Below are 23993 nucleotides of genomic sequence, written 5' to 3'. Positions count from 1 at the left end.
ATCATTTTTTTTAGGCTTTCTGATACTCAAGACTTAACTAATCTCTGCAATTCTCCAGCTGTAACCCTTGGAGAATCTTTGGCCACTCAAACTTTCCTCCTCACCGCACATTAGGACAATTTAGACACACGTCCTCTTCCAGGCAGATTTGTAACATCTTTAGTTGATTGGAACTTCTTAATTATTGCCCTGATGGTGGAAATGGGGATTTTCAATGCTTTAGCTATTTTCTTATAGCCACTTTCTATTTTGTGAAGCTCAACAATATTTTGCTGCTCATCAGAACTATATTCTTTGGTTTTACTCATTGTGATGAATGATTAAAGGAATTTGGCCTTTGTGTTTCCTCATGTTTATACTCCTGTGGAACAGGAAGTCATGGCTGGACATTTTCATGGCTGTGCCAATGCTAATTTTATGAATTAAAGATCAAAAGGATAAACAATGCAGATTTATTTTCACAGTCATCTTTGATCGTCTTTACCAAGGGTGCCAATAATTCTGAGCACAACTTTTTGTGCCTGTACATCTTAATTTTATTTATTTATTAATATTAGATTTATATTTGTTATTTAAATAATTAATTCTGTCTAATTTTTTGATTGCAAAGCAGTGAAGAAAACACCAGATCTGACATGCAAAGTAGAAGTATGTAAAGCAAAATATATATACTGCCTATATATACAAATTTTATAAAAGACTGTTAGATACATACTGTTTTTTGTTTCATTGTTTCACAGGCTCAGATATTTATTCAGAGATACCAGAAAATAAACCAGTTGCACGTAAGAACCACAACATATTTTAAGGGATTGATTGTTTTTTATTTATTTATTTGCCATCTTTAACTCAATTCCCTTATAATCCAGCATGTAAATTCAGCCTCTCACGGAACGACGTTGTGCTCGGCCGGATTCTAGGTGAAGGTTTCTTTGGTGAGGTTCATGATGGGATCTATAAAAGCAAGGTTAGTGCCTCAGTCTCACACCTACAGGCCAAAATATAGTCTCTAATGGATCATGTGGATTTAGTAGAAATCACTAGAAACCTATTCAAGTTCAGCTTTCTGGAGAGTAACCTCATGAATCTTGTGTCTTTATCTAGACAGGGGAGCGAGTGAATGTTGCTGTAAAGACATGCAAGGACTGCACAGCTGATGTGAAGGAGAAGTTCATGAGTGAAGCTTGTAAGTTGTCATAAAACGATAATTCTGGTTCTTGATTATGATTATTTGAGCCACGTTTAAAGCTGTTGTAAACTTGACCGCATTACATCAGTATTACTGCGCCACTGCGTTTGTGTGTTGCTTGGCAGCCATTCCGCTTCTGAAGAACTACATTGCTTGGTGGAAGAATAATATTTTTTTATCAGTAACATTACTTTTCTGTGTGTTTATTTTATGAAACCTTGCCAGGTATGTGGAATAACTGTTTTTTAAAAGCAATAAGCCTTGTGAAGCCGTGATTTATGCTGAATTTTGCTTTATTTTATCTTCCACCTGTAGAATTAAATGCCTAAATAGAACAATAAACCCTTAAATCATTGTTTTCATGCAGTGATCATGAAGAAACTGGACCATCCACACATTGTGAGACTCATAGGAATTATCGAAGAGGATCCCGTCTGGATTGTCATGGAGCTTTACCAGCATGGAGAGGTGAAATTCATTCATTTCAAGCTTGACAGTGGCTTGCATATATACAGGAAAATCTGTAGCAAGGAAAATTGTCAAGTCATCTTTATTTAGTTTCACAGCAATAAACAGGAAAATAACAGAATTAAAATGATGCAAACTTATTCAAATATGAGACAAATTCAAATTCTGCACTCTTAGAAGAAAAAGGTTCTATATGTGAGGGATAATGTAAATCCAGCCGGTTGTTATCTCAGAATAAACCCAGACAGGGTGATCAGGCTGAAGTTTATTCTGAGATAACAACCGGCTGGATGTACATTATCCCACTTATTACACAGCTACTTGCCACATAAGTAAATAATTAGACACGAAATACTGATAGAATATTTTATTAGCTCTTTAAACGCAAAGCTTGCGCGACAAGTTCAAACTAGACAGACATTTAAGAGATACGGTACAGTTCACACCACTTATTAAATGGCATTTCGCCACATGAATAATTATGAGGATAAGAGATAATGATCTGAGATTAAACTGTTTTAAAATCGTACCTGTTTGTTATCTTATAACCCAACAGTGTACAAAACAATAGTCGCAAAATGCCAGTGGCTGCGTTTGTATGAAACGAGAGAGCGAGTCCACGATACTGGATGTCATAACGCAACGCAAAAATTAGACGAAGAAAAAATAGCGTATAGCGCTGCTGACTTCAGTAACCCGGATGAACCAGTGTTATCCTGTTTTCATCGGTTGTTATTGGGGAATAACATATCGCTGGATGGTGCATTGACCAATCAGAATCAAGTATTCCACAGAGCCGTGTGAATAAAAGACCTTGAAGTGTTCTGTCAGGCGCTCATTTTATGGATTTAGCTTAAATTTATTTTTAAATTTAATTACATTTTTTATATTAAGCAGCTCGTAAACATACTTTATCACTAAATAACCCATTAAACATAAGTATTATGCAATCATTTAAGACATTTCTCCTTATCCACCTTATTCCTACGCCCCATGACACTTTGCGCAAATTATGGGTGTTATTTCTGTTAAGCTGTATACAATCAGTGAAAGGCTCGCTCTATGAATTCAATAATGCATTTTTTTTATTTTTTTTAAACTGGGTACAATGAGATGACCGTAACACTTTACAATAAAGTTCATTAGTTAAACATTAATGTATTAACTAACATGAACTAACCATGAGCAATACATTTGTTATTGTATTTACTAATCTTAAAATACAGATGTTCATTGTTAGTTTAACTATTAACTAATTAACAAACAAGATTTTAATGATGTATTAGTAAATGTTGAAATTAACATTAGCAAAGATTAATAAATGCTGTATAAGTGCAGTTCATTATTAGTTCATGTTAACTAATGTAGTTAACTAATGTTAACCAATGAACCTTATTATAAAGTGATACCACTTTATTTGTAGGGTTTCAGTCTTTTTGAATGGAAGTTGCCCAAACTAGAAGTGCCACCCATAATTCAAAACGCAGTGGGCTTCTCAGGAATAAGGTGGATGTAAAACCTTACATAGAACCTTTTAGGTTTTTTTAGGGTTTCTTTAAAATGAAGTTAAGATCTCAACGTTTCACACGGACAAAAGAGCGAAAAGAGGACTTAACGAACTTAAGCCGCATGCTCACAAGATGACAAAATGATAGGAGTGTTGCCAAACCAAGAATAAACCAGACTGAAGTGACAAAACCCTGACAGCAATAGTATTAAATCAAACAAAATTACTCATTAAGGGTAATATTTGTTTACAGTCACTCTTGCCACTGTCACAATAAGGGGTAAATATGGCCCAGCTCATATTGGTACATTGTGCAATATTGTTGCACTCATCCTGATTTTCTGTGTTTACTTCAGCTTGGAAATTACCTGACAGAGAACCAGCAGAAACTAACCAATGCCACCCTGATCCTGTACAGCCTGCAGATCAGTAAAGCCCTGGCATACTTAGAGGGCGTTAACATGGTACACAGGTACGCCGGTACACCTTCTGACCCATGTGTCCTAAATTAAACGTCTCTTTGCTTAAATACATTATGCTATTATTGTGAATAATTATTGCCTAGTTTGTTTGAAATTTTGGGCATTTGTTCCTAGTTGGTTATCATTTTAAAAACAAGTTTATGAAGAACAGAAAGGCTTTTGTAACTTAAAGGGTTGGTTCAACCAAAAAATGGTGAGTACTTAATGACAGAATTTTCATTTTTTTTTATTGGGTGAACTAACCCTTTAAGTTTTAACTGTATCTCTTTATGTACAATCAGGTTTGTTTGACATGCTACAAACATCTGTTGCTCTTGACCTTTCACTTTAATAACATGTAGAAGAGTGTCAGACACTCTTTTGGGTAAAAGTTTAGTTTAAGTCAGTTTCAGTGGCAAAAACACCAAGGCTGTAGGTTGGGTGAACTTTATATAGACACCCACACGACTACTGTACTACTCATCTACCTAGGTGTTTTTTCAACTATGAGTAGTTTTGTTCCAGTGGAGAAATTCTATTCTAAATTATAATCTAAATTATACACCTTTTCATAACAACTCTTACACGTTTTATTTGTTCACTGACAAAAAGTCTTGACAGTGTGGTGACTCATGAACATTTCCAGCACATCTCAAATGATATGATGTTTAATAGAATTTTAAATATTTTTGGAATAATATTTTTCAGTTGACATCTTTGTCTTGCCAGTTTTGTAGCTAAAATTTAAGTGTACTTAATACACGTAAATAACATTTTTACACATTGGGAATGACACAAAATAAATTGTTTTGTTCATGTGTAATATTTAATTTTTGAAAGAAGTCTCTTATGCTTACCAAGGCTGAATTTATTTGATCAAAAATCCAGTAAAAACCGTAATAATAATATACAATTTTAAAAATAATATTACAATTTAAAATAACTGTTTTCTATTGTAATATATTTTAAAATGTAATTTACTCCTGTGATCAAAGTTGAATTTTTAGCATCATTACTCCAGTGTTCAGTGTCACATGATCCTTCAGAAATCATTCTAATGTGCTGATTTGCTGCTCAAGAAACATTTCTTATTGTCATATTATCAATGTACTATTTAATATTTTTGAGGAAACATATATATATATATTAGGACACACACAGTGTTTGGCTGTAGGTGTTTTCACATCTCCTTTTGATAATCATCTATATCTCATACATGTGGCCTATTTTAGTGGTGCATACTGCATAGATAATCAGGTTACTCAGTTCACTGTTTTCCCATCAGAGACATTGCTGTGAGAAACGTGCTGGTGGCCAAACCAGACTGTGTGAAGCTGGGAGACTTCGGCTTGTCCAGATATATAGAAGATGAAGAGTATTACAAAGGCAAGTTCTGACTAGATGTCAAAGATCTGTCTATTTTAATCTGACTCGCATAAATATAAGCAGTTTCATTTCACTGCCGAATGCTTTCAAATGACACTTTGTTCTCTCTCCAAAGCCTCCGTGACTCGATTGCCTATCAAATGGATGGCGCCAGAGTCAATCAACTTCAGACGGTTTACCTCGGCCAGTGATGTCTGGATGTTTGGTTAGTGACTTTGAAGCGTGACGTAGCCTTAGTGAGATGAATGCATTTAAAGATGCAGGACGTGTTCTGTCATGTTTGCAAAGTGCAATGCAGACTTTTCAAAGCTGAATCACTGTTTTGATCATATTAGGCAATAAATCAATGTTGTAATCAGGATTTTTCAAGCCATCGTCATGGCGTAAATTCCTATTTCCTGTTCTCATTCTTGTTGATTTAATGCCTCAAAGTTTAGAAATTAACATCTAAAGCAGTTCATTTATAGTTCCTGATTCTTGGTGGCTCCTGTGCTTCTCCTTTCAGCTGTGTGCATGTGGGAGATCATGAGTGGAGGTCAGCAGCCGTTCTTCTGGCTGGAGAACAAGGATGTGATAAACCAGCTGGAGCAGGGTGTTCGTCTACCCAAACCTGAGCGGTGCCCGCCAACCCTCTACTCCCTCATGACCCGCTGCTGGGCCTACATCCCCAACGAGAGACCCAGCTTCGCCAAGCTAGTGTGCCAGCTGAGGTACGCCACTGCTAGTCGTCAACCGCCAGATAAAAATAATACAAACTACAAACCAACACTTAAGTGGACATTGAGGGAAAAAAAAAAATTATATAAAATTATGTATATTAATATTAAAATTATTATAAATAAATATTAAAAATGTAAACAATACTAATTCAAAACAATTATATAAAAAAGTAATGAAAATTATATAAAAATAATGAAAATAAAAATGCAAATAAGAGAAATTGTGTGCAAGCTGAGGTACATCACCAGTGGCCGGCCTGCCCTAGTCGTCCATGACCTATAGGGTTGTCAGTTTAAACCCTTAAAGGAGTCATATGTACACATTTCAGAGCTCAAAATGGCTCTAATAAAATAATAAAACTGTATATAATAATTAAAAAAACTGTTAAAACAAAATTAATGTATTTTTTTAAAGTGTGTATATTTATATTTTTTATTTGTATTTTATTGTTACTTACATTTTAATTTTATTATTTTTAATATTATATATTTTAATAACTCAAATTTTACACATATATATATATATATATATATATATATATATATATATATAATATTAAACAAAATAAAATTAAAATGTAAGTAACAATAAAATACTAATATAAAGTATATATAGTATAGTATAGTATAGCCTGCGCTTCTGGATCATGTTTAGATATGGCTTCTTTTTTGACCTATAGAGTTTTAGCCGGCAACGGCGAATGGCACGGTGGATTGTGTTCACCGACAATGTTTTCTGGAAGTATTCCTGAGCCCATGTTGTGATTTCCATTACAGTAGCATTCCTGTATGTGATGCAGTGCCGTCTAAGGGCCCGAAGATCATGGGCATCCAGTATGGTTTTTCGGCCTTGACCCTTACGCACAGAGATTGGTCCAGATTCTCTGAATCTTTGGATGATATTATGCACTGTAGATGATGATAACTTCAAACTCTTTGCAATTTTTCTCTGAGAAACTCCTTTCTGATATTGCTCCACTATTTTTCACCGCTGCATTGGGGGAATTGGTGATCCTCTGCCCATCTTGACTTCTGAGAGACACTGCCACTCTGAGAGGCTCTTTTTATACCCAATCATGTTGCCAATTGACCTAATAAGTTGCAAACTTGTCCTCCAGCTGTTCCTTATATGTACATTTAACTTTTCCGGCCTCTTATTGCTACCTGTCCCAACTTTTTTGGAATGTGTAGCTCTCATGAACTCCAAAATGAGCCAATATTTGGCATGACATTTCAAAATGTCTCACTTTCAACATTTGATATGTTATCTATATCTATTGTGAATAAAATATAAGTTTATGAGATTTGTAAGTTATTGCTTTATTGCTTTATATTAAATTATATATATATATATATATTTATATATATATATATATATATATATATATATATATATATATATATATATATAATTTAATATATTACTTTTAATATGTATTAAAAATAATAAAATTAAAATGTATGTAGTAATACAAATAATAATAATAAAAAATTAAAATAATAATAAAAAATAAAAACATTAAAAATAAAAATGTAAAAAGTATATAAATATGTAAAGTATATCAAATAAAAATGTAAATAATCATAATAAATAATAAGAGTAAAAATGATACAAACTGTAACCTCAACTGTTTTCTGTTTGCTTCCCACAGTGATGTTCATAAAATGGAGAAGGAAATGGAGGTGAATGAGATCAGAGCCAGAACCCGCTCCATAAGCTTAAAAACATTTACTGATGCTCCACCGAAGGTGTCTGTCTTCTCACTTTCTATTTCTCTCATACTGTTATTCTCATACTGTTTATCATACTCAGTCTTTTTCTGTTCATCTCCGTTCTTGTTTTATGAAAAGCCATCAAGAATGAAATCATCAGGTTTCAACACTCTCAATCCACGTCTACATCTGCAGGTGATTTTTTTTTTCCCTTCTAGAATGTCTGTAGTTGCTTTAAAGGTGCCCAAGAATGCTTTTTCACAAGATGTAATATAAGTCTAAGGTGTCCCCTGAATGTGTCTGTGAAGTTTCAGCTCAAAATACCCCATAGATTTTTTTAAATAAATTTTTTTAACTGCCTATTTTGGGGCATCATTAACTATGCACTGATTTTTTCAGCGCGCCGCCCCTTTAATTCGCGTGCTCCCTGCCACACAAGCTCTCGATTATATTACAGCACATTTACAAAGTTCACACAGCTAATATAACCCTCAAATGGATCTTTACAAGATGTTCGTCATGCATGCTGTATGCATGCTTCAAATTATGTGAGTAAAGTATTTATTTTGATGTTTATATTTGACTCTCTATGAGTTTGAGGCTATGCTCCGTGGCTAACGGCTAATGCTACACTGTTGGAGAGATTTAATAAGAATGAAGCTGTATTTAAGAATTATACAGACTACAAGTGTTTAAAAATGAAAATAGCGACGGCTCTTGTCTCCGTGAATTCAGTAAGAAACGATGGTAACTTTAACCTCATTTAACAGTACATTAGCAACATGTTAACGAAACATTTAGAAAGACAATTTACAAATAACACTGAAAATATTACTCCATCTGCCATTTTCACTGTTGTTCTTGCTTACCTAGTCCGTTGATTCACCTGTGCAGATCCAGACGTTACTGGCTGCCCTTGTCTAATGCCTTTCATAATGTTGGGAACATGGGCTGGCATATGCAAATATTGGGGCGTACACCCCGACTGTTACGTAACAGTCGGTGTTATGTTGAGATCCGCGTGTTTTCCGGAAGTCTTTTAAACAAATGAGATTTACATAAGAAAGAGAAAGCAATGGAGTTTGAAACTCAATGTATGTCTTTTCCATGTACTGAACTCTTGTTATTCAACTATGCCGAGGTAAATTCAAATTTTGAATCTAGGGCACCTTTAAGTGCACAAAATGCAGTCCCTTTGTAGTTAAAAGTAGATTTGCATTTTAATGTTTGAATTGCAGGTCCATAGGAAAAATATCTCTTTTCATTCTCATAGACAGAAATAAATGAAATGGAAAGACTTTTGCTCCTCACTCATTTCTCCTGAGGAAAGGCTCCTCTAAAGTTTCAGAAGAGATCTCCTCTGTGTCTCATATTTGATTAGATCTCAATATGAACTTAAATTTTTCCTTAGTTGTATATATTTTAAAGAAATTTTAAGAGAAACAACTGAGACAATGTTGATACTGAAATGAAACATAACTTTGAGAGTGATTACATTTCCTGAGCAGTATATCTGTATTTTATTCTGTGGATGATGCGTTTAAAATTGGTAGACCATATAACTATAAACTATAAACAGCTTTATGTTGGTCACGTCTATCTAGGTCAAGTCACACCATTTCCAGTACATGTGGTTTTGGTCTGCTTTTCTGCATTTGTGCTCTAAACCGCCATGTTATGCATGTCATTGTGTGAATATGTTTTAGCGTGTGGTTTAGTTTTGCTTGTCTGTATGTTGCTGCTCATGCGGCCCACTTTCCAGCTGCCCGAGTCTCTGCGCATTAGCTCGCCTGTCCTCGCCAGCCCACCAGACTGGCGTTTCACGCTCACGTCCAGCTGCACGCTGACCCTGCCACTGTCCCCTCGCCGTGGCAGTATGGGGGTAAGAGCGCCACCTGCCTTCAGTAGTGCAAATATACTGCTCCTGTGTGTTTCTAGATCTTTTCACTGCAAAAAATGATTTTGTTACTCAGTATTTTTGTCTTGTTTTCCAGTATAAATATCCTAACATTCTTAAATCAAGATACATTTGTTCTCTGTTAGCTGGCTTTAAGCTTAATGGGGTCAGAAAAATAAATTTGGTTTCCTTTTGAAAAACAAGACTTAAAGGTAGGGTAGGTAAGAACTGTATAAAAAACTTTTTTTTAAAATGTGTTTAAACTTTATTTATATATCAATACATAATTAAAATGTAAGTACTCTGAAAAAGAAAGTATAAAAATCGAGTGTCTGTAGACCTCTCACGACTGTTTTAAAGACAGCTCATTATTTCTATTCACTCCACCCCCTCCCTTCTGGGCTCCTTCCAAAGCCACGCCCCCAAAACACATGAAATGTCTTGATTACAGATAAACAGAGTAACATACACTCAAATATCAACTCACAACTGCATTGCAGACACAAAATAATAACACACACATACAACAAAGTGTGTACAACACACACAGATACAAGATAAAGACATCAGTAAACATAGGTAGAGAATATAAAAACAAAACAAAGGCGAAAAAAACGTGCAGGTAAACTTACAAGTGAACATGGTAAAAGAGTTAGACAGAGGGTAAATATAGTTCTAAGAAAAGTTCCTAGATGCGGAGTAACGTTAGGCCTACTATCTTTAAACATGTGTTTAGTTATCTAAAGCAAAATTATGCACAATTCAACACTATAGCCATCATCTTGAGCTAGGCTATAGATTATTTATCGTCTCTACTACGGCTCGCTAAGTAATGTTATGTTAGCTATATTACGCAGCTACGTGTGCTAATGACACATGCTTCATGAAAAAATAAACAAAAAAATATGTACGATTAAAATACAAAAAGAAAGATTTACCTGTCCAGCAGAAATAAGGCCATCAACGAGTCACTTTTCAGCCCCTTGAGTTCCCTCAGTTCTCGCCATCGCTGGAAAGCCACGCCGATATTAACTCTTGTTTTATTTCTTTGTTTATCCAAAATGTTTTTGTTCCTTGCCTTTTCTTGTATTGTTACCGTCTTCCTTTTTTTGCCCGGTTTGCCTTCAGTAACTGCATAGGCCGGTACAGAGAATTCTGCTTGATGTTTCTCTGCCATTGTTTGGTACGTTATTCCTCTTGAATTCCCCAAATCAAACGTGCGCGCGCAAGTGGGCAGGTCATGTGTGGCAAAAGGGTGGTTGCCATGGTTGCGAGAGAGTGACAGTCGCCTAAACCAATCCTATGTTTCGTCCCGAATGGAAATAATGAGCTGTGTTTAATACAGATTAAACGGTCTAGAGTCAATCGATTTTTATACTCTTTTTATCAGAGTACTTACATTTTAATTATGCATTGAAATATATAGAAAGTTTAAACAAATTTGGAAGAAAGTTGTTAAAAATTGTTTTGCCTACCCTGCCTTTAAAAATGTAAATCATATGTCATTTTGTTTACTAGTAAATGTTTAGGTGTTTGTACTGGAAAACAAGACAAAAAGACTAAGTAAGAAGACTTTAAAAAAGGCCAATGAACATGCTTTGCACACACTGTCCAAAAAGACCCCATTAGTTTGCTTGATAGACACAGTTTTTTCCTGTGTTAATGTATTTCCTATTAAAACAGGAAATTCAGGTGGGTACAAATCATCCTATTTTTAATGTAGAAAACAGTTTAGTTTATGTCACAGCCTGATGAAACCGCCCTTGACAGCTTGTGCCATAGACTGAAAAAAAGACTTTCGCAATGAATAAATTTCAGCCACTTCCTTTGCAACCTATTCATGGTCGATAAAGGAAATAAAGTATGAATGTTACCACAACAGAGGGACAGATGAACTATGATTTGCTTTGTGCTAATGCTAGTCGAAAGCAGGTGATATTTATAACTCAGAGGGAGGGACGTTCTTATTCAGCATTTGATTGGACTACATTTGCATTTATATTTAAGCATTTGGCACATATTACATTGCATTCAAAAGCATATACATTTATATCAGTTTTCTATCAGTCATTCCAAATCTTTGGCGTTGCTAAGCGCCATGAACTGTTTGAGCTACAGGAAAGCTTGTTGACAAAAATTGGTATAGCTATTTTAGAATTGTTTATATACTATTATAGTGTTTAATTAATATTTTGATTTATCTTTTAGTTTTCGTTTTAATTTTAGTTTGTTTTATTAATTCTGTTATGTTTTTTTTTTTTTTTACTTTTCACTATTCAGCTTTAATTTATCGATTTACTAAATTGTGTGCACGCTTTCACTAAGTTGTTTCCTCAATTTATAAATCGTGTGCACAATTTACTAATTCGTTCCCTCGATTTGCTAAAGTCATGCGCACAATTTACTTATTCGTTCCCTCGATTTACTAAATCATGCGCACGCTTTACTTATTCATTCCCTCGATTTACTAAATCGTGTGCACGCTTTACTAAGTTGTTCAATTTATAAATCGTGTGCACAATTTACTAATTCGATCCCTCAATTTGCTAAATCATGCGCACGCTTTACTAAGTCGTTCGCTCGATGTGCTAAATTGTGCGCACAATTTACTTATTCGTTCCCTCGATTTGCTAATTTGTGCACACGCTTTACTAAGTCCTTTCCTCAATTTGTAAATTGTGCGCACAATTTATTTATTTGTTGCCTTGATTAATAAATCATGCGCACACTTTACTAAGTCGTTCCCTCAATTTGCTAAATCGTGTGCACGATTTACTAAGTCGTTCCCTAAATTTTTAAATCATGCACACGGTTTAATTATTTTTTCCCTTAATTGGTTATTAATTGGTTCCCTCAATTTCGCTTTACTAAGTCATTCCCTCGATTTATAAATCATGCGCACAATTTACTTATTTGTTCCCTCGATTTACTTGATCATGCGCACGCTTTACTAAGTCGTTCCCTCAATTATATATCGTGTAAACGATTTACTAATTTGTTCCCTTGATTTACTAAATCGTGAGCACGATTTACTTATTCGTTCCCACAATTTGCTACATTGTGCACACGCTTTACTAAGTCGTTCCCTCAATTTATAAATCATGCGCACAATTTAATAATTCGTTCCCTTAATTGGTTATTGATTGGTTCCCTCGATTTCCCTTTACTAAGTCGTTCCCTCGATTCATAAATCATGCCCACAAGTTACTTATTTGTTCCCTCCGATATACTAAATTGTGTGCATGCTTTACTAAGTCCTTCCCTCAATTTATAAATCATGTACACTATTTACTTATTCGTTCCCTTGATTTACTTAATCGTGTGCACGGTCATTCCCTCAATTTTTTTTTTTTTCCAATTTACTTTTCTTTCCTGCATGTCATGGGCGGGGCTCCTTGTATTTCAGTTAGTTTCAGAGGGTTTTTTTTGTCTCATTTTTATATAATTTTATTTCAGCTGTATTTTCCTTTTTAAATGCATAATTTCAACATTTGGAGTACTATTAGCATATTAATGGACTTAATGGACATATTAATGGAGCTGCAAAACTCCTCATCCGCAGCTCATGAGAGTGAGAGTTTATGTGTGTTTGTGAAGGACCGTGGTTTTCAGGAGCCCAGCAGTAAGGAAGACGCCCAGCGGCTGTGGGAACTGGAAAGGCAGCGTGTGCAGGAAACTTTAAGGAGGCAGAAACAGGAAATGCTGGAGGACAACAGGTGGCTGGAGAAAGAAGAGAAGCTTCTGGTTAGTCATCAATAGTGTCTGTCATCACAGTCATCCCAGCTAACAGGGAACCTTCCCCGATCTTTGGATAATTTTCTGGCAAGGTTCTCTCAAAGTTATGAACAAACTTTGTTCCGGTAACATTAATAGAAAGTTATCTTATTCTTTAATATTTTTCTCAAAACGATAGCACAAAAACATCATTTATGGAATGGAATATGGAATTTTGGAATTTTTCTGTAACATTTTAGTTGGACGTTTGTCTAACATTTTGTCAACTTGTTTCAGAAAATTCATAGAACATTCAAAAGTAACATTGCTCTGCCACTGAAACTACTTTCCTTTTTGGCTGACGTTTCCTTTCTGCATGGATTTCTGTGCTATATTTTGTCTTGTTTCTCTTGAAATATGTACATTATGAAAGTTAATTAGGTTAAACAATATTTCATGACTTTGGGGTCATATTCATGTTTGTCCGTTTCTCTTTCAGGATCCATTTGCTAATGATGACACAAAGGCTAAAGTGGTAATATACTGAATTTTTTAAGTCTCCGTCCCATCTTGACTGTTGTTTTCCACTGTTATACACTGTTAACATATTATTCTCTATTTTAGATGTCAGAAAACAAGACAAGCCAAGGTCAGTTCATTTTAACACACACAGACTGCAGCTTTAAGCAGAGATTAAAGGAATATTTCACCCAAAATTCAGTTGTCATTAAAACATGTGTGCTATTCTGAAGCCTTGAGTGATGAACAGCAAATTTAAGTTGTTTATATTAATAATCTTCCCCTCTGTTCAGGTTAAAAAAAATAGTATACAGATAACTTTTTTAGTATTTTAGTAATGTTTACATACTATTACAGCTTTTATTTTTATATTTTCATTTAAATATTGTGATTTTGGTTTAACATTTTTCATATTTCTGTTTAGCTTTAATTTATTTTTCAGTTTTAGTCGTTTTTCTACTTCAAATTAAACTTTAGGTAATAAAATCTTACTAAAAGCTTATTTTTTGAGATATCAACCTCAAATTTATAGCAAAACTTGTTTCATTTTCTCACAGTTTTAGAGTAAAACATGTTTGTGGGAAGAAAAAGTGTCAATATTTTGTATGAGCACCATTGTTATCTAGCACTGCCTTAATCCTCCTGGGCATGCAATTCACCAGAGTTGCACAGGTTGTTACTGGGATCCTCTTCCACTCCTCCATAATGACATCACGGAGCTGCTGGATGATAGACACATGGCGCTTCTCCACCTTCCGCTTGAGGATGCCCCACAGGTGCTCAATAGGGTTCAGATCTGGAGACATGCTTGGCCACTCCATCACCTTCACCTTCAGCTTCCTCAGCAAGGCAGTTGTCATCTTGGCGGTGTGTTTGGAGTCGTTTTCATTTTGGAAATGCCGTTCAGCCCAGTTTCTGAAGGGAGGGCATCATGTTCTGCTTCAGAATGTCACAGCACATGTTGGTATCCATGTTTCCCTCAATGAAGCTCAGCTCCCCAGTACCAGCAGCACTCATGCAGCCCCAGACTATGATGCTACCACCACCATGCGTGACTGTAGGCAAGACACAATTTTCTTGGTACTCCTCACCAGGGTGTCGCCACACGTGCTGGACACCATCTGAGTCAAACTAGTTTATCTTGGTCTTGTCAGACCACAGGACTTGGTTCCAGTAATTCATGTTCTTGGACAGGTTGTCTTCAGCAAACTGTTTGTGGGCTTTCTTGTGAGCCAGCTTCAGAAGAGACTTCTTTCTGGGACGACAGCAATGCAAACCAACTTGTTGCAGTGTGCAGCGTATGGTCTGAGCACTGACAAGCTGACCTTCCGCTTCTGCAACCTCTAAAGCAATGCTGGCAGCATTCATGCATCTGTTTTTTGAAGCCAGCTTCTGCACCTGTTGCACAGCACGAGGACTCAACTTCTTTGATTCAACTTCTTTGGCCTGTTCTGAGTGGAACCCGTCTTGGAAAACCTCTGTATGACCCTAGCAACTGTACTGTAACTCAGTTTAAATGTGTTACCGATCTTCTTATAGCCTAGGCCATCTTTGTGGAGAGCAACAATTCTAATTCTCAAATCCTCTGAGAGTTCTTTGCCATGAGGTGCCATGTTGAACATCCAGTGATCAGTATGAGAGAATTGTACTCAAAGTACCAAATTTTAACTGCTCTAATACAAGATACACAAATTTGTATGGTCTTGTCAAACAGACAAAAACATGAACATGATGAATAGGACATGTGGCTTTGCATGGTTAAACAACATACAACTGTTATCACTTAGGGTGTACTCACTTTTGTTGCCAGCTATTTTGACAATAATGTCTGTATGATAAGTTATTTTCAGAGGACAGTAAATCTATACAGCTATACAAGCAGCACATTGACTACTCTAAAATATATACAAGTTTCATTTCTATGGTATTGTCCCTTGAGAAGATATACTAAAATGGTTGCTGAAATGTGAGGGTGTACTCACTTTTGTGAGATACTGTGTGTGTGTGTGTGTGTGTGTGTGTGTGTGTATGTATATATATATATATATATATATATATATATATATATATATATATATATATATATATATATATAGTTAAACCTTATTTTCACTTTTTTCTGCTTCAGAAATAATCTGCCTAATCTGTCTTCTTAAAAAGAGACCAAACTTAAATCTGTTCTCCAAAGCATTCAAGATTTACAACAGTTTCCCCTGGTTTCATAGACATGTCTTAAAGGGTAGTTCACCCCAAAATGAAAATTATCCCATGATTTACTCACCCTCAAGCCATCCTACGTGTATATGACTATCTTCTTTTAGATGAACACAATCAGAAATATATTTAAAAATATCCTTAGTCCTCCAAGGTTTAGAATGGTTGTAAATGGGGGGCTGTGTTTTGAAGCCAAAAATAATGCATCCATCCATAAAAAGTCTAATCCATATGACTCCAGTGGGTTAATAAAGGCCTTCTGAAGCAAAACAATGCATTTTTGTAAGAAACAACAACGTAATGACGAACAACGTAATGACGAACAACGTAATGACGAACGCGGAGGCGCAGAGAATAGAGCAAAACAAATTACCAGTCACAGATTATAATTCTAAAATTATCATTTCTAAAGAGAAATGTCAGAGGATTTCGATATAAGAAAAGAGGAGCTTAAATTTGTTGTACAGCCCTATTTGTTTGAACCGTGAGAGGTGTCTAAGCTTACAATACTCCTACATCCTGCGTCATGCATCGCGTCAGAGGATTACTCATTTTACGCAAGACGACTTGTGCATTCTGCGTACGGTCATCCACCAGAAGCTATTTATTTGAATTTATGAAGTTTTAAATATGGATATTTTTCTTACAAAAACGCATCGCTTTGCTTCAGAAGACCTTTATTAACCCACTGGAGTTCGTATGGATTAATTTTTTTTTTTTATGGATGGATGCATTATTTTTGGCCTTCAAAACACAGCCCCCCATTCACAAACATTATAAACCCTGGAGGACTAAAGATCTAAATATATAAATAAATATATAAATCTAAATATTTCTCCGATTGTGTTCGTCTAAAAGAAGATATACACCTAGGATGGCATGAAGGTGAGTAAATCATTTCATTTCATTTCTGGGTGAACTATCCCTTTAAGCTAGTCCTAGACTAAAATGCATGTTTGAGCTGTTTTAACTGAAAGCAACTTGTACTGTCATATCTTAAATATGTCAGCGCCATTGTTTTGTCTCAAGATGCACACCAGTAATGTTTTTTCTAGTATACATTTATAAAAGCTACTTCAATATCCTAATTGAACTAGGGCCTAATCCTGACTTGGGCTAAGCCCTGTCTGTGAAACCGGGCCCTTAAATTGGAAATTTCATTTTCAGGTCTGTGCTAAAAAAAGTGGTTAACAGGTCATAAATGGATCATACCTATTCCATAAATGTAATTTAGTTCCGTAAAATACCCCAAAAATACAAAACATTAAATAAAAAACATGAAACCAGCACCAGAGGGTTAAAGGTGCAGTAAGCGATTTCTGAGAAACACTGTTGATATTTGAAATCAACCCAAACAAACAAACCCCTCCCTTCATTGCTCCACCTCCAAAAAGCATGATCAGGCAATGCAAGAGTGGATGATCTCTCTTTATCATAGCTGAAGTGAAGCAAAATTAAGCTTCACGAAAAATAATGCGAAGAGGCGAACGAATGACAAGGAAGAACAAAAAGATAAACATACAGTCCACAAGATTATATAACAAGCAAGAGTTTGTTATTAGTCAGCTCCAGTCAAACAATGACACGCAAAACTGTCCTGTTGCTATAGCTAACATTACAACAGTATATCTCGGTTCTGTCAAACATAGCAAAAACGATGTTACTTCCATACGGAATAGAAACAACGCAACCTCTGCATCTGTTTTCAGGCCTTCCCGTTTGGGTCTCACCAGTGCTGGAAAGCTTTTCTAATGTTAATGCGGATCCTAAAGCTCTTGCCAGATCATAACTCTCTTCTTTTTTCCAGTGATATTCCTCTGAGGTTTTCTCTTTTGTAAAGTCTCTCAGCCAATGTCTCTTTTCTCTTGCTCACTCTCTCTCCTCCACCTCATTAGTGGACACGCCCCCTACTGCTGATTGGCTACACGTGTGTTGTGCTGCTTGGTCTGATTCACTTTCAACAACATTTTTCAGAAATCGGTTACTGCACCTTTTAAACAACAGCAGCGTTTATATCTAGGTGGAGAATGGAGCATTTGTGTCATGTGTAAGCATAGGTGGATCTGGTGACTGGATCTAAAACTCTTGTATCTCCTGTCGCTGTAAGTTACCGAAACCACACATGAAAACCCGCAACACACGGTAGACATGCATTTGTGCAGTGCAGAGCGGCTCTCTCGCAGACCTGTAAATTTACAGGTGTGAATTCAGATGTAGAATGCTGTTGTCACTCTCGTAAGTTACTTGCAATTAACTGTGTGTGAATATAACTGTATTAAGGACTCAAATACAGGACTGACAGCCATATTCTGCTGCGGTGTGAACGTGGTCTCTTTCAGTTAGTTGCCAAGGCAACATTTGTAATTTGTGATTTTCACGTAATATTGATATTTCATATCAATTTGATATTTCAGCTTTATTACAAAATTATACACAAATAATTTTGAATAGTTTTAGCTTCAGTTTTCGGTAACAATGACAACACTGTTGTTGATGCACCACTGGTTTGACATGATTAAATATTCCTGATCCATTTCTTTTAATAACTATTATTTCAGTCGTTAATACTTATACTGTCACAATTTTAATGATGTTTTATAGGATCCATAGTAAAGCTTCTTCTATGTTGTCACACTGTTTTTGTCTGTGTTTTGCTCTCAGCTCAATCCCAGGGTCCCCCAGAGAAGCCCCCACGGGTGTCCGCTCAGGTAATTGCTGTCTTAATGCAGTTAGGGACGGAGTGAAGGGCAGCAGAGACTTCTGATCTCTTTTTGAAGCCGCTGAATAAAGGTGTCAGCCGTTCTTTGGAAGTTTCTAGACGGGCAGATGGCAGCAATCAAAGCGGCGGGTTTTACTGGGTGCTCTGTGACTAAAACCTGATGAGCTTTGGGCCTTTTGAGCTCACCTTGATAATGGGTCAGTAGATAGAGGATGAAGGACAATTCCCTCACCACATATCTGTAAACTTCAGCCTTGGTGAAGTTGAAATGAAACCACCTGTCTTCGAGCTATGTAGTAACTTTGGTCAGCACCACCAAATGAGAGTAAAGTAATAAATAAAATAGAAAGACTGATAACTTTTTTAAGAAGTGAAATGTACATGTTTCAGGGTTATTATAGGAACAAAAACTAAAACCATAAAAAAATGTTTTGTTTCTTTAAATAAACATTAATTGAAATAAAATATATAATATATTTTTTTAAAAAAACAAACATTTTATTTTACCTAGTTGCTTACATTTTTCATTTTAATTTAGTTTAAATTTAAAAACTGAAAAAATAAATAAAACTGAAAAAATAAATAAATAATTAAAAATTACTAAAACTAAAGCCCTATTCATATGGGACTAGTTTTCCCGTCTGAATCTGCCAAGTCTGTGTTTTTCATGGTTTAAATCACAATGCAATAATTTTATCTGTTAAAATCAGATTATTTGCAATGATTTGATGCTTGTATTAACACTGATTGATTCTGACCGTCATAGCCGGCGCCCACAGCAGAACTGGATCGCACAGATGACATGGTCTACCATAATGTCATGGAGATGGTGAAGGTTGTAGTACAGCTGAAGAACGATGTCAACACGTTACCAGCCTCAGAGTACGTCAATGTGGTGAAGGTAAGTCAACTTTGAACATTTCATTTCTGGTCATTTATGCTTGATGCTTAATGTTTGGAGTCGTGTTTCTGTGTTTGATGAGGTCATTATTGTCTTATTTGGCAGTCGGTAGGAATGACGTTGCGCAGTCTGATCCGCAGTGTGGATGACATCCTCCCGTCTTTACATGAATCCATCAGAACGGAGGTAAAAGATTTAAAAAATCTTTAGAGTGTCTGTTTACACTAAGTGCCAATGGCTGCCCTTGTTGGCAAACGCTATTTACACTAGCTCCACCCACCAATGTCTGGTTGGGAAAGTCAAGTTTTAAAAAAGACGCATGGAATTCAACGTCTTCTGTAGCACAGCAGTAGCAAGTAAGGCTTGCAGACCTGGTTTTTAATGCGATCGACAATGGTTCAATCCGCCTTTTGCCAAGCTTGCATTTATTTTCAATAAAAATGAAAATAATGTTCTAAAAGTGGAAATAAACTTAGGGGAAGGTGTAGGGACGGTTTTTATTCTCCCACTAAGGCAGCATCCATTTAATAATTTTAATAAAAATAATCATTTACACTCTATGATATTATTGCATCCTATTAATCTACAAAAATAATGAGGTGCAAATAGTGTCTGCCAATATAAAGTATAGATAGCATCTAATTACCATTTACTCTTATTGCAAAGAACTGATACTTTTACATGGTGTAAATAGCATATCGCTGAGAAAATGCTGCTATTGTCACTTAGTGTGAATGGAATATATTGCTATTTTTACTTAGTGTAAATAGCATCTACAGCTATTTTTACTTAGTGTAAGTAGCATATATCACTAAGAAAATATGCTATTTTCACTTAGTGTAAATAGCATCTATCACTATTTGCACTTAGTGCAAATAGCCGCTGCCTTAAAAAAATATAGCCATAGCGATATCCCAGCTAATAGAAAACATTCTCAGAACGTTCTGGATATCTCAAAGATAAGAACAAACATTTTTCCAGATCCATTAATAGAACGCTTAGCTAGAGTTATCTGGTCCTTAATATTGTTCTAAAAATGCTAGCGCAAAAATATTAATGTACTTTGTTCATGGAATGATTTTTTCTAAAACGTTTTAGTTTTGGAACATTCACAAGTAACGTTATTATAATTTTTATAAAATGATCAAATGGAATGTTTCCTTAAAGGGGCTTTATGTAAGAATTTTCATATATTAATTGCTTTTTTTATTGCCAATGTGTGAACAGCTTGAAACGAAACTTAAAAAACGAGACCTTCCCGACTTGCTATCAAAGCCTATAGACTGAATTTTATGTAAAGGATTTGGGCCGGTTTCACCAGGAAAATCAAAAGCGATGTGTCATTTATAAACGCTCCGGGAGCTTCTCTTTTTCGTTCAATGACACATGAAATGAATGCTTATACAATGTTCAGGATAAATACCAGAATAGCCATTCTGTATTGTAATGTCAATGTGTCATGCAAAGAAAAGCGATTAATTCAACCCTACAGTCTCACATAGCCAGATCTATATAGTCTTTAGTCTCAAATATACTTTATAATCAAACTTTCATAACAGTCATAGGCATAATTTGTGGGTGGGACGGGTGGGACATGTCCCCACCACTTTTTGCCAAGGTTGATATTGTCCTCACCACTTTTTGAAACATCTTGTGGCACGGATGTATCTAAAACAAAAGAAACATCTCTAGTTGATTAGCAGTTAGATGTGTTGTTTTTGAAACCATGTTGAACACTCGTTGCCGCTGTTATCAGTGGCGCGACAGTGTTCTCTTGGCGCTCGTGCACACTGCGCAATCTTCACATGGACAAGCGTGAAATCACAAAACAAAATGCACATAAACGTGTACCTGCTCTTGATATACAATCACTGATGAACATCTTTGTTTTTAATGACAAAAAAAATAAAAATAATTACACAAGGGCGGATTAGAACCCCGAACCTCTACATTCCGATTGGTTGCCGCTGAACCGCGTCATAGCTCATTACCATAAAGCTGACCTGACTTCAACTCTCCTTGACACTCTCATCGTCCAAGACGCACAGCGCCGCGCCGCTCTCGCCGGCAGTGTGAATGCACTGTAATGATACAATTATAGTAACCCCCACACACACACATTCCTGTCCCACCCACTTTTTAAAACAAAAGTTACGCCTACTGATAACAGTGCAATTTTAATTACCTCATCTGTCGACATGATGCTGGTGAACTGTTGTGCTGGTGTAAACATATTCAAATCGCTATGATCAGATGCTTTCTTAACTGATGTTTTCTCACCGCTGTCATTTTTTGGATTATTTTGTTATTGAGAGAAAAGCGCACAGCACATATTTACATATCCATCAAAAATGTCACTTTCAGCTGTGTGGATGGTGTTTGGATGTTCTTTAACTGTATATCGCTGTAAAGGTATTTCCAACTTCTTCTAAGCAAAGAAAGAAAATGAACTTCGCCATGAGTATGTTGGGGACTTTGAATCACACTCAGTCTCTTGTATGTTACGTGAGCACAAGCAATACAGTTGTTGGCTGCAGTTCACTCAAGTGGCAACCGGTGTTGCTAATAACAAGGGTTTCTGAATTCTACATATAGCCCCTTCAACTTAAAACATTCAGAGAACATCCATAAAAGTGATGTTTTCATAACTTAATGGGAACATTATCAAAACATTCAAAGAACATATTTTTGTTAGCTGGGTTAGTGAGCTATTTTGAACGAAACCTCATAGATTTCTCCCAGAATGCATATAAATGCAGTGTAAAATGTTGTTCTGGCTCCTCTGTTCCTCAGATTGAAGGAACCCAGAAGTTGCTGAATAAAGATCTGGCTGAACTGATCAGTAAGATGCGTCTGGCTCAGCAGAACGCCGTCACGTCTCTGAAGGACGAGTGTAAGAAGCAGATGCTGACGGCCGCTCACACGCTGGCCATGGACTCTAAGAATCTTCTGGATGCTGTGGACCAGGCCAGAGTACGAGCGAATATAGCCAAACCCACCAGTCCCTAGATCTGATCCCTGATTGGATGTCAAACGGGTGGTTTTATCCAATGAGAAAGCTAGAGGATGAATTTAATTGTAAATGACCTGGCGCAACTTGCTTTATTTATGCTTCCGAAAAGTAATGAAAGCAGTGCTTTCAATGTTGAATGTTTTTAAATATATTTTTCACAAATGTCTGCTTGTAATCATTTTTAAAGAGTCAAAGATGTTTAATTTTCTAATTAAGTGTGTGGAAGGAAATAAATACAGACGACTGCAGTTTTGTCATTTCAAGCATTAACTTATTTAATTCTCTAAACTTCACACATATGTTTTTATAGAAAATCAATGGAACATCAATATAATTAGTATTTCTATACAGTACAACTGATTTAGAATCACAAAAATACTTTTAAAATACTTATAATTTAAGAGTTTTCAGTGCCTCCATAAATTAAGAGTTCAATTAAAAATCCAAATATTTAATATATTTCAAAAATTCATTGAGAGTTCCCTTTTAAACAATACATTTTCAATTAATTTGGATTATTATATAAAAGTATGTAAAGTTAGATTCAGGTAGATTGCCTCACAAAGATCAATTAAATATTTTAATGTATTTTAACCTTATATTTTTATTAAATAATTACATTTTTCAATTTTGCCTTTTATCAAATACCTCTCTTTTTTAATTGTTATTTTTCATTTAATTGTTTATTTCATGACAGTGGGAATCCTGGGTTTAAATCAGTTGTTTTACACAACCATCAGTAGAGGGCGACAACGCTTAATATCGTCTCATTTATCAGTAGTCTGTTTTACACAGCTGTAATATTAAAGGGATAGAAAATTATGTCATCATTCACTCGCCCTTAAGTTGTTCCAAACCTGTATAAATCTCTTTGTTCTGTTATATATTTTGAAGAATGTGGGAAACTGAACAATTCTGGGGCACCATTGACTTCCATAGTATTTTTTTTCCCTACTAAGTCAATGGTGCCCCAAAGCAGCCTGGTTACAAACTTCCTTCAAAATACATTTCTTTGTGTACAGCAGAGCAAAGAACTGTATACAGGTTTGGAACAACTTGAGGGCGAGTGAATGATAACATAATTTTCATTTTTGGATGAACTATCCCTTTAAGGGATATGACTGGCAGATAGTCTCACTTACTGTACATTAATTATGAATTCAACTGAAAGAGACATTTTCATGTCACAATTCATTCTTGATTCCAGCAGATAAAGGCAGATCCTAGTTGTTAGTTTGGCATTAATTGCTCTTCATGTTTGGCAAAATAGTGTTTAGTTTAGTGGACAAGCAGATTTTCAAGTAATAAATGTAATTTTTCTCCTAGGTCCCGTTTAAAAATCAATGACCCACATGGTTCACAGACCCGTCTTTCATAATTGCATGGCCTTTGCAATATCAAAAGCATTCTGTTTTCAAAGACTTGAGAAAGTTCTAAATAAATAGTTGCTTTCTGACCTTGGAGATAATTGCTGTTGAAAGCGGCACGAAATGTAATCTACGATTCATTGAACAGTTGGATAAAGGGTAAAGAGTGAACTGCCACCCATCAGGGTCACATAAGCATTTGCCTC

General features: G+C 35.6%; 1 protein-coding gene across 5 annotated transcripts in view; it reads left to right on the top strand.

Annotated features, from left to right (window-relative positions):
- The window catches only part of ptk2ba (protein tyrosine kinase 2 beta, a), a 43440-nt gene extending 20772 nt beyond the window's left edge, over window positions 1-22668 (top strand). For 2 of the 5 annotated variants that reach the window (XM_048190412.1, XM_048190410.1), the window contains 19 exons: window positions 611-648; window positions 741-785; window positions 870-967; window positions 1105-1186; window positions 1557-1657; window positions 3521-3636; window positions 4911-5011; window positions 5127-5216; window positions 5517-5721; window positions 7383-7479; window positions 7582-7638; window positions 9206-9325; window positions 12938-13084; window positions 13554-13589; window positions 13679-13703; window positions 18449-18495; window positions 19273-19407; window positions 19513-19593; window positions 22201-22668. In XM_048190412.1, coding sequence (XP_048046369.1) covers window positions 611-648; window positions 741-785; window positions 870-967; window positions 1105-1186; window positions 1557-1657; window positions 3521-3636; window positions 4911-5011; window positions 5127-5216; window positions 5517-5721; window positions 7383-7479; window positions 7582-7638; window positions 9206-9325; window positions 12938-13084; window positions 13554-13589; window positions 13679-13703; window positions 18449-18495; window positions 19273-19407; window positions 19513-19593; window positions 22201-22416 — 1837 coding nt within the window. In that variant the 3' untranslated portion in view covers window positions 22417-22668. The remainder of the gene's footprint in view (window positions 1-610; window positions 649-740; window positions 786-869; window positions 968-1104; window positions 1187-1556; window positions 1658-3520; window positions 3637-4910; window positions 5012-5126; window positions 5217-5516; window positions 5722-7382; window positions 7480-7581; window positions 7639-9205; window positions 9326-12937; window positions 13085-13553; window positions 13590-13678; window positions 13704-18448; window positions 18496-19272; window positions 19408-19512; window positions 19594-22200) is intronic. The other 3 variants (XM_048190413.1, XM_048190414.1, XM_048190415.1) reach the window with 3 other exon arrangements.
- The last annotated feature ends 1325 nt before the right edge of the window (window positions 22669-23993 follow it).

The sequence above is a fragment of the Megalobrama amblycephala genome, linkage group LG5 (assembly GCF_018812025.1).
Source record: "Megalobrama amblycephala isolate DHTTF-2021 linkage group LG5, ASM1881202v1, whole genome shotgun sequence".
NCBI lineage: Eukaryota > Metazoa > Chordata > Actinopteri > Cypriniformes > Xenocyprididae > Megalobrama > Megalobrama amblycephala.
The sequence above is the reverse complement of the archived record's forward strand: the minus strand, read 5'-3'. Positions and strand labels throughout refer to the sequence as shown.